At 43.5% G+C, this 11169-nt stretch overlaps 1 protein-coding gene across 1 annotated transcript in view; it reads left to right on the top strand.

Moving 5' to 3' along the window:
* The window catches only part of LOC134001234 (transcription factor IIIB 90 kDa subunit-like), a 153935-nt gene that overhangs the window by 57455 nt on the left and 85311 nt on the right, over window positions 1-11169 (top strand). Inside the window, exons 7-9 of the mRNA XM_062440802.1 lie at window positions 2336-2485; window positions 9479-9572; window positions 10135-10261. Coding sequence (XP_062296786.1) covers window positions 2336-2485; window positions 9479-9572; window positions 10135-10261 — 371 coding nt within the window. The remainder of the gene's footprint in view (window positions 1-2335; window positions 2486-9478; window positions 9573-10134; window positions 10262-11169) is intronic.

The raw sequence follows: 11169 nt of genomic DNA on the forward strand, positions 1-11169 counted from the left end.
TGGCACCTCTTATGTCATTATATGTCAAATATAATGACAATAAAGCTTTCTGTTCTATTCTATTCTAACTATGTTGTGTTTAACCCTCCTGTTGTCCTCGAGTCAAGGAAGGAAAGAAGGGAGGAAGGGAGGAAGGAGGGAAGGAAGAGAGGGAGGGAGGAAGGAAGGAAGGAAGGAAGGAAGGAAGGAAGGAAGGAAGGGAGGAAGGAAGGAAGGAGGGAGGGAGGAAGGAAGGGAGGAAGGAGGGAAAGAAGAAGGGAGGGAGGGAGGGAGGAAAGAAGGAAAAGAGGAAGGAAGGAAAGAAGGACAGAGGAAAGAAAGAGAGAAAGAGGGAGGGAAGAAGGAAGGAAGGAAGGGGAAAGGAGGGAGGAAGAAGTGAAGGAGGGGAGGGAGAAAGGAAAAGAGGAAGGAAGGAAATAAGGACAGAGGAAAGAAATAGGAAAGAAGGACAGAGGAAAGAAAGAGAGAAGGAGGGAGGGAGGAAAGAAGGAAGGGAGGAAGGAAGGAAGGGAGGAAGGAAAGAACAGTCTAAACAGACAGGGTCAATTTGACCCGGGAGGACGACACAAAGGTTAAACGAGTTTATTAAAAAAAAAAGATGAAAATGTTAAACGTTGCAGTGTGAAGAAACTGTTCTGGATCCACATCTGTACTCATGTTGTCTTAAACGTTAAATTACAGTAATGAACCTAAACGTTAAATTAAAGGTTTGAAAGCTGTAAAACCAGCGAGTCAGATAGTTGATGCATATTTAGACGCAGGAGCCAAAGTCTAATCATTGGTCTTGTTTTAGCTCAAGTTAAATTAGTAGTTTATGTTAAAAGTGTTAAATGTTGCAGCATGAAGAAACTGTTCTTTAGATCTGCATTCTAGATCAGATCTGTACTAAACATCAATGATTTCATCCTTTCTGTCAGATTTAATAGGAATTCATGTTTAGTGATTTATTTCATTTAAAAAATTTTTTATCCTGCTGAATAAAGAAGAGAGAATTTAATAAGTCTGAATATATAGACTCTTTGGTAGGGCTGGGTATCGTAGCCAATTTCCTAAATCGATTCGATTTCGATTCATAAGGTTCTGAATCGATTCAATCTGCTCTTAAATAATGAAAATGGCTCAAAAATACAAATGTACTTTATTTTTCTCTTCACATTAAACAAACAGGTTTTAACTGCAAACTTGTAAATTGGACAGTTTAAACTTGAGCTGTAAATAAAACTGTCTCAAGTCTCAAAAGTGCAATTTTGAAATTAGAAAGGAATTGCAGGTAAAAGTGAACTTGAACTACAACATTACATCACTGCATTGTTTATTACAGTAAGCCCTAACGCTGTATATCTGTTTGTTTCACTATTTTCATATTACTACTGCTGTTTCAAAACATATTGTTTCTGTAAATGATGCCAACCAATAAAGCTTTATAAAAAAAAAAAAAATTCCAAAAGAAAACTTCATGGGGAAAAATCGATCTCATGCCCTATGAATTGATTATGCAAAATTTAAATGAAATCGATTTTTTTACCCAGCCCTACTCTTTGGTTTAACTAAAGGAGTAAACACTGAAACTTGTTAAGTGCATGTTATATATTCAGGCTTCACTGCAAACTAAAAAACTAAGAACTAAAAAGTCAGATAGTTGCTTCTTACATACAGTAGTCTTCTACTGTTTTATCTTGTTGTGCAGCACTTTGGAAACCTTGTTTGTTAAAATGGTGCTATATAAATAAAGTTGGATAGGATTGAAAACAAACTTCTTTTCTAACCTCAAGTGAAAGTGTGAAAATGTTCAAAATGTCAAATGTTGCAGGGTGAAGAAACTTTCCTCCCTCCTTTCCTTCCTTCTTCCTCCCTTCCTTCTCTCCTCTGTACTTCTTTCCTCCCTTCCTCTTTTGTTTTCACCCTCCCTTCCTCCTTCCTTATTTCCTCCCTCCCTCTTACCTTCCTTCCTTCCTTCCTTCTTATCTCCCTCATTTCCTTCTTCCTTCCTCCCTTAACTTCTTTCCTCCCTCCTTTCCTTCCTTCTTTCTCCCTTCCTTCCTTCCCTCCCTCCTTCTTTCCTCCCTCCTTTCCTTCTTCCCTCCTTCCTTCCTGAAACTGTTATTCAGTCTGCACCTGGATCCAGATGTTTACTAAAACCAGTTACCTTATCCTTAGACTGTGGCCGAACTTTCTGTCAAATTTAATTTACATTTGTAGTGATTTGAAGAGAGAATGAAATGAGCCTGAATATATAGACTCTTTAGTGTAATTAAAGGAGTAAACACTGTATAATTTTAAGTAGTATCTGAATATATAACATTAACAAGTCTTATACTAATCTCTTCTCCTCCAGATCCATGCCTCTATATTCCTCGTTTCGCCCAGCTGCTTGAGTTCGGGGAGAAGAACCACGACGTTTCCATGACGGCGATGAGGCTGGTGCAGAGGATGAAGAGGGACTGGATGCACACGGGACGACGGCCGTCCGGACTCTGCGGAGCAGGTGAGAAGGATTGTTCTTACAGCTGGTGATGATGAGGGATGGATGAAGGCTCGGAGCAGCAGGATTCCTGGTTCCTCTTCTGTGAGGAAAAATCTGGGAAAGCAAAGAGATGAAAAGTCTCTGCTCTGTGGAAATCAAGCCTCCCTCCCTTCCTTCCTTCCCTCCTTCCCTCCTTCCTTCTCTCTTTCTTTCCTTCCTCCCTCCTTCCTTCCTTCCTTCCTTTCCTTCATTCTTCCTTCTGTCCTTCCTTCTTTCCTTCCTTCCTTCCTTCCTTCCTTCCTTCCTTCCTTCCTTCCTTCCTTCCTTCCTTCCTTCCTTCTGTATTCTCTTCCTTCCTTCCTTCCTTCCTTCCATCTTTATTCTCTCCCTTCCTTCCTCCCTTCCTTCCTTCCATCTTTCCTTCCTTCCTTCTTCCTCCCTCCTTTCCTTCTTTCTTCCTCCCTTCCATCCTTCCTTCCTCCTTTCCTTCCTTCTTCCTTCCTTCCTTCCATCTTTCCATCTTTCCTTCCTTCTTCCTCCCTTCCATCATTCCTTCCATCCTTCCATCCTTCCTTCCATCCTTCCAGCTTTCCTTCTTTCCTTGACTCGAGGACATCGATGTTTGCAGAGTTAAATCAGTAAATAAAACTTTATTTAAACAGAGCATTATTCAAACAAATGTAATTTAAAGTTCTTTACAGGGAATACAAGCAGTAAAAATAACAATAACAAATACACACAGAATAAATAGATTATAGTAACAGTAAAACGCTAATAAAAATACAATAGAGCACAATAAAGCGTAATGATCAACAGTAAAATGTTGAATAAAATGATGACGATAAATACAATAAGTTTAAATAATAAAACCAAATAATAAAACACCACATAAAAGGCAGATTAAATGGATGAATATCAATATTTTCAGCTGCTCTCAGATTCAGTGGAGGCTGCGGAGCGTGACGGCTGAAAGAGAAGAAGTGGAGGATCTGAGAGGTCTCGCTTCATAAATGAAAAGTAGTCTGTTGCCAGGCGGTGTCGTCCATTATAAACAGATAAAAGAACTTTATAATCAATATGAAAGCTAACAGGTGACCAGTGAGGGCTTTAATGTGGGCTTAAATGGTTAAAGTGAGTGTTTGGTTTGAGTGTGTCCCGTCACTTTAACCCTCCTGTCGTCCTCCCGGGTCAAATTGACCCCATCTCTTTTGACTGTTCCTTCTTTCCTTCCTTCCTTCTTTCCTTCTTTCCTCCCTCTTTCTTTATTTTTTCCTTTGTACTTCCCCTCCTTCCTTACTTCCTTCCTCTTTTCCTTCCTTCTCTCCTTACTTCCTTCCTCTTTTCCTCCCTCCCTCCTTACTCCCTCTCTTCCTTCCTTCCTTCATTCTCTCCTTACTTCCTTCCTCTTTTCCTCCCTCCCTCCTTTCCTTCCTTCCTCATTCCTTCCTTCCTTCTTTCATCGCTTCCTTCCTTCCTTCCTTCCTCCTTTCCTTCCTCATACCTTCCTTCTTTCCTTCCTTCCTTCCTTCCTTCCTTCTTCCCTCCTTACTCCTTTCCATCCTTCCTTCCTTCCTTCCTTACTTCATTCCTTCCTTCCTTCCTCCCTCCCTCCCTCCCTACTCTTTTCCTTCCTCATTCCTTCTTTCTTTCTTTCCTTCCTCCTGTCCTTCCTCCCTCCTTTCCTTCCTTCTTCCTCCCTCCCTCCTTCTTTCCTTCATTCCCTCCATCTGTCCTCCCTCCCTCCTTCCTTCCTTCCTTCCTTCCCTTCCTCCCTTCCTTCTTTCCTTTCCTCCCTCCTTTCCCTCTTTCCTCCCTCCTTTCCTTCTTTCCCTCCATCTATCCTCCCTCCTTCTTTCCTTCCCTCCTTCCTTCCTTCCTTTCCTTCCTCCCTTCCTCCTTTCCTTTCCTCCCTTCCTTCCTCCCTCCTTTCCTTCCTTCCCTCCTTCCTCCCTTCTTCCTTCCTTCCTCCCTCCTTTCCTTCCTTCTTCCTTCCTCCCTCCCTCCTTTCCTTCCTTCGTCCTTCCTCCCTTCCTTCCTTCTTTCCTTCCTTCCTTCTTCCTCCCTTCCTTCCTTCTTTCCTTCCTTCTTCCTCCCTTCCCTCCTTCCATCCTCCCTCCCTCCTTTCCTTCTTTCCTTCTTCCTCTCTTATTCCCTTCCTTGACACGAGGACAACAGGAGGGTTAATCTGGGGAATCATGGAGATCAGGAACCATTTACATGTTTTAAATGAAGTCATTATTAGTATAAGTCCACTTAAATACACTGTAGGTGATAAAATATGTAATATCTATCATTATTTTGTGGTTACACCATTTGACATTTTCAGGAGCATTCAGTCTTACTTGTATTTATCACTGAGCCTTATGTAGTAGATATTGTATGTGCAGAATAGACTGAAGTAGAAACAGTAAAATGACACTATGGAAAATCTATACTGAGCAAATCAAAGATCACATTTCAACTTCTGCCTAATTTTGGTTGGACCTTCACCACACACTTCCTCTCCAAGACCCAAAACCAGGAAAGAGGATCGACCACACATAGACTACACATGCACCCAAGAAGAAGAAAAAGAGGGGAAACTCAAACACATGATTCTTTAAACAAGGCAGAGAGTGATGAGAGGTGAGGCGGATTCATCTGGAGGAAGAAGAAGATCCAGATCCAAGATGTCTGGAAATAAAGGCTCCGACTGCCGAAAGGAGAGAAGGGTGGGGGGGGGCTCGGACTCATAGCTGTTGGATCATTCACGCCCCCTTTTGATGGGAAACTTGCACTTGCAGAATTTTAAAGGATAATTCTCCAGTGGTAAAATTAGCTGATGTTATATCTCACAAGTGTTTTATATTTAACAGCCAGATGTTTCAGCTCCAAGATGGCGCCGTTAAAAAAAGAAGTAGTAGCTTCAGTCGTCGTTTTCTAAACCAGGACGGTCAAAGTCAGTTTCATTCAAGGGCCACAGACAGCCTCATGTGGGCCGGACCATTAAAAAGATGGAGGGAAGGAAGGAAGGAAGGAAGGAAAGACGGACAGACGAACGTAAGGAAAGATGGAAGAAAGGGAAGAAGGACAGAAGAAAAAATGGAAGGAAGGAAGGAACGACAGGCAAGAAAGGAAAGAAGAAAGGGAGGAAGGACAGATGGAAGAAAGGGAAGAAGGAAGGAAGGAAAAATGGAAGAAAGGAAGGAAGGACAGGCAAATGGAAGGAAGGAAAGAAAAAGGGAAGAAAGGAAAATAAGACAAGAAGGAAGGAACCATGGAAGGAAGGACAGAAGAAACCAAAGAAAGGAAAAGAACACAGGAAAGAGAGATGGAAGAAAGGGAGGGAGTAAGAAAGTGAGGAAGGAAAAGAAGACGGGAAGGAAAAGAAGACCAGAAGTAAAGATGGAAGAAAGGAAGGGAGGAAGGACAGATGGAAGAAAGGAAAGAAGGAAGGAAGGACTGATGGTAGGAAGGAACGACAGGCAAATGGAAGGAAGGAAGAAAGGAAGAAAAGAAAATAAGACAAGAAGGAAAGATGGAAGGAAGGACAGACGAACCAAAGAAAGGAAAAGAAGACAGGAAAGAGATGGAAGAAAGGGAGGGAGGAAGAAAGTGAGGAAGGAAAGAAGGAAGGAAAAGAAGACAGAAAGGAAAGTGGGCCGGATTGAACCCCTCGGCCGGCCTGTTATGGCCCGCGGGCCGCATGTTTGACACCCCTGCTCTATACTCATAAACCCCTGACACCTGTCCTCTTCCTGTAGGAGAGAAAGTAAAAACAGATCAATAATTTAACACATGCACATTTAACCCGAGCTGCTGTGCTCAAGTCAAGGAAGGAAGGGAGGAAGGAATGGAGGAAGGAAGGAAAGGAGGAAGGAAGAAGGAAGGGAGGAAGGAAGGAAAGGAGGTAGGAAGGAAGGAAGGGAGGAAGAAGGAAGGAAAGGAGGGAGGAAGGAAAAATGAAAGGAGGAAGGAAGGAAGGGAGGAAGGAAGGAGGGAGGGAGGGAGGAAGGAAAAATGAAAGGAGGAAGGAAGGGAGGAAAGGTAGGAAGGAAGGAAGAAGGGAGGAAGGAAGGAAATGAGGGAGGAAGGAAGGAAGGGAGTTAGAAGGAAGGAAAGGAGGAAGCAGGAAGGGAAGGAAGGGAGGAAGAAGGACGGAAAGGAGGAAGGGAGGAAGGAAAGAAAACAAGGAAGGGTGGAAGGTAGGAAGTGGGGAGGAAAGAAGGAAGAAAGTGAGGTTCATCCACCAACAGGTGCAGCCGCTCCTCTGCACGTCTCACTATTTAGTATATTTACTGTTTGTTTGTTCGCCAGCCAACAACACCCGAGGGCGAGGCCACCCTGCTCCTCTTCCTCCTCCTCTTCCTCCTCTGAGTGTTTAGTGCAGCCGAGCTCACAGCTTCTCTCTCTTCTCTCCTTGTTAGTTTTTTTCTCTCCTGTTGTCAACCCTGAATAAACTCGGCTTTGACGCATTACCAGCTAAGACGTCCTGAAATTTGAATCACCGACTTCTTCTTCTTCTTCTTCTTCTTCTTCTTCTTCTTCTTCTTCTTCTTCTACTCCGTGCATGTTTACCGTTCGTGGTTTCAATTTTCGACTTTCTCTGTTCCTCTGCTGCATTGCCTGAATAATTAATTGCTTATCATAAATCATTGAAAAGGCTACGCCGAGATGGAAGAAGGAGGGAGGAAAAAAAGTTTGTACACAAATATGATGCAAATATCTCGGCAGACCAAAAACATGCATCTGGAAAAAGTTTTTAAAGGGCAGAAAAATTTAGAAATGTTTTTTTAATGATACGAACGTTTTTTATTTGTGTCCATGTGGTTTAGTTTAAATTTAAAGGAGTTAACCTCCCTGTCGTCCTCCCGGGTCAAATTGACCCCGTCTGTTTTGACTGTTCCTTCTTTCCTCCCTTCCTCCCTTCCTTCCTCCCTTCCTTCCTTTCTTCCTTCCTTCCTTCCTTCTGTCTGTCCTTCTTCCCTCCCTCCGTCTCTTTCTTTCCTTCCTCTCTCTTTCCTCCCTTCCTTCTGTCCTTCCTTCCTCTCTCTCTTCCTTCTTTCCTCCCTCCCTCCTTCTCTCTTTCTTTCCTCCCCCTAGCTTCTTTCCTTCCTTCCTTCCTCTTTTCCTTTCTCCCTCCATCCTTCTCTCTTTCTTTCCTTCCTTCCTTCCTTCCTTCCTTCCTTCCTTCCTTCCTTCCTTCCTTCCTTCCTTCCTTCCTTCCTTCCTTCCTTCCTCCTTTCTTTCCTTCCTTCCTCCCTCCCTCCCTCCTTTCCTTCCTTCGTCCTTCCTTCCTTCCTTCCTTCCTCCCTCCCTTACTTCCTTCCTCCCTCTTTTCCTTCCTTCTTCCTCCCTTTCTTCCTTTCTTCCTCCCTCCTTTCCTTCCTTCTTCCTCCCTTCTTTCCTTCCTCCCTCTTTTCCTTCCTCCCTTTTTTCCATCCTTCCTTCCTCCCTCTTTTCCTTCCTTCCATCCTTCCTTCCTTCCTCCCTCCCTTCCTTCCTTGACTCGAGGACAACAGGAGGATTAAAGGGTTAAAATGTGAAAATAAACGTATGAATAACTTGCACACATTCTTTTTTTTTTATGGTGTAACCATAAAAACTTTGTACCAAATAATTCAACTTGGTTAAAAACAGTAAATAGTCAATAAAACACCATATCAACTAGTTTGGCATGATCTTACATTATAACTTTATATTAAATAAAGGTAATGGAATACAATTGTTCTACATATTACATTTAACCTTTGTGTCGTCCTCCCGGGTCAAATTGACCCCTTCTTTCTTTCCTCCCTTCCTCCCTTCCTTCCTTCTTTCCTCCATCCTTCATTCCTTTCCTTCCTCCCTTCCGTCTTTCCTTTCCTCCCTTCCTTCCTCCCTGCTTTCCTTCCTTCCCTCCTACCTTCTTTTTTTCCCTCCTCCCTCCTTTCCTTCCTCCCTTCCTTCCTCCCTCCTTTCCTTCCTTCCTTCTTCCTCCCTCCCTCCTTATGTCCTTCCCTCCTTCCTTCCTCCTTTCCTTCCTCCCTTCCTTTCCTCCCTCCTTTACCTCCTTCCTCCCTCCTTTCCTTCCTTCCCTCCCTCCTTTCCTTCCCTCTTTCATTCCCCCCTTCCTTCCTTCTTCCTTCCTCCCTCCTTTCCGTCTGTCCTCCCTCCCTCCTTCCTTCTTTCCTTCCCTCCTCCCTCCTTTCCACGAATTAACGCCACGAAGGGTCTCAGATGTAAAGTTATAAACGACTAGTGCATTTAAGGAACTTTTGCATTTATGTGGTTTGGAGTTAATGGCGGTGAAATGTTTGAGAAGGTCCTCAGCAGAGTTAAGAGCCAGCACTTCACTCCTAAAGGCTGTTAGAAGTAGTAGAAGCATGCATCTATCTTTTAACAGGCAACTCTAATGACGCTTATATAACTGTTCCCCTTCAAGGCTCGCGCTGCAATTCATTGCATAATATTAGTGTTGTTGTTACTCCTTTTTTTTTTTTAGCTGTGTTTTCGCGTGTGTGCGTGTGTGTGCGTGTGTGTGTGTGTGTGTGTGTGGGGGCGGACTGTTGGCTCTGCAGGCTGGAGGTGCATCCATCCTGTCTGCAAGGTGCACAAGCAGAAACACATGAAATACTCCACATAGTAACAGTCAGAAGGGCTGCAAGTACAGATTGTTATTATCAGTTAATCTGATGATTGTTGTCAATTTGTCAGTTATTCATTTAGTCTATAAAATGTTTTAAAATTGTGATAAATGGCCGATTCCCAAGAGCTCAAGATGATGTCTTTAAATGTTTTTTTTTCTGTCAGAGCAACAGTTCAAAACCCAAAGATATTGGGCCTATTGGTATAGATATTGGAAGGAAGGAAAGGAGCGAGGGAGGGAGGGAGGGAGGGAGGGAGGGAGGTGGTTTCTACTGATGATACAGGTTGAGTTTATACATATTACAGTATGAATAATGTCTAGTCATTGGATGATCGGTGACGGTGTCGTGAATTAAGTAGCCATTTGTTCCCTTTAGCTAAATCTCATTTTTCTCTCGTATCTTTCAGCTCTCCTCGTTGCAGCACGCATGCACGATTTTCGCCGCACCATCAAAGAAATCGTTGGTGTCGTAAAAGTGTGTGAAAGCACGCTGAGAAAAAGGTGAGTGCTGAAAGTTTGTTGATGATTTTTGACCCAATTAAAACTCTGACTGTTAAAATTGACCCCGTCTGTTTTGACTGTTACTTCTTTCCTCCCTTCCTTCCTTCCTTCCATCTGTCCTTCCTTCCTCCCTCCTTCTCTCTCCCTTCCTTCCTCCCTCCTTCCTTCCTTCTTCCTTCCTTCCTCCTTTCCTTCCTTCCTTCTTCCTTCCTTCCTTCCTCCCTTCTTTCCTTCCTTCTTCCTTCCTCCCTCCCTTCATACTTCATTCCTTCCTTCCTCCCTCCTTTCCTTCATTCTTCCTTCATTCCTCCCTCCTTTCCTTCCTTCCGCCTTTCCCTCCTTTCCTTCCTTCTTCCTTCCTTCTTCCTTCCCTCCTTCCTCCCTCTTTTCCTTACTTCCTTCCTTCTTTCCTTCCTTCCTCCTCCCTTCCTCCCTTCCTTCTTTGACTCGAGGACAACAGGATGTTTAAGGTTGCCAACAATAAATGAGCAGCATCTTTTATTTTATTGTCTTCATTTGATCATTTAATCCTAATATTCTTTGATGCTCTTCCTGTAATCAGACTTACAGAGTTCGAGGACACTCCCACCAGTCAGCTGACCATCGAAGAGTTCATGAAGACGGATCTGGACCAGGAGTGTGACCCTCCCTGCTTTACCGCCGGACTCAAGAAGAAAAAAGCCCATCAGGTGCAGATCTGATCCCCTGTTTACGAAGAGTACCCCTGTTGTCCTCGAAGAAAGGAAGGAAGGGAGGAAGGAAAGGAGGGAGGAAAGGAGGGAAGAAGGAAGTAAAGGAGGAAGAAGGAAGGAAGGAAGGAAGGAAGGGAGGAAGGAAAGAAGGAAGGGAGGAAGGAAGGAAAGGAGTGAGGAAGGAAGGGAGGAAAGGAAAGAAGGGAGGAAGGACAGGAAGGAAGGGAGGGAGGGAGAAGGAAGGTAGGAAAGGAGGGAGGGAGGAAAGAAGGAAATGAGGGAAGGAAGGAAGGACTGAGGAAATAAGGAAAGAAGGTAGGAGGGAGGGAGGGAGGGAGGAAGGAATGAAAGAAGGACAGAGGGATGAAGGAAGGGAGGGAGGAAAGGAAGGAAGGAAGGAGGGAAGGAAAGAAGGAGGGAGGGAGGGAGGAAGGAAAGAAGGAACAATCAGAACAGACGGGGTCAATTTGACCTGGGAGGGCAACAGGAGGGTTAAAGCTAAGCAGTTATAAGACAGTTTGGGTTGTGATTTGAGGGTCAACAGATGTGCAGAATCTCTTAAATTAAAAAAATCTGCTTTAAAACTTGTAATAAATGCAGTTGCCTATGAAATTACACACTTTCCTCAGCGGGATTGTTAAAATTTCATGCGGGCCCTCAGGCTGTCTCCAATAATTAATGAAGGATATTAACCTGTAAATCAAAGTTCTCTGTTATGTACATTTTACACCCTCGGCGGAGAGGAAGTGGGAGCGGACGGCTTAAAATCCCAGTTGGAGCTCCAGTTGGCTTTAAGCAACGTGACTGAAACTGTGCTCTGGCGTTCTGCCAAATTTAAATGATTAAAAAAATGACCAAATATATGAAATTAGGCTTCAAAGTTGTCTAAAAGTCTGCCTATTTCT

This window comes from Scomber scombrus, chromosome 19 (genome assembly GCF_963691925.1).
Source record: "Scomber scombrus chromosome 19, fScoSco1.1, whole genome shotgun sequence".
In the NCBI taxonomy this organism is placed as follows: Eukaryota; Metazoa; Chordata; class Actinopteri; order Scombriformes; family Scombridae; genus Scomber; species Scomber scombrus.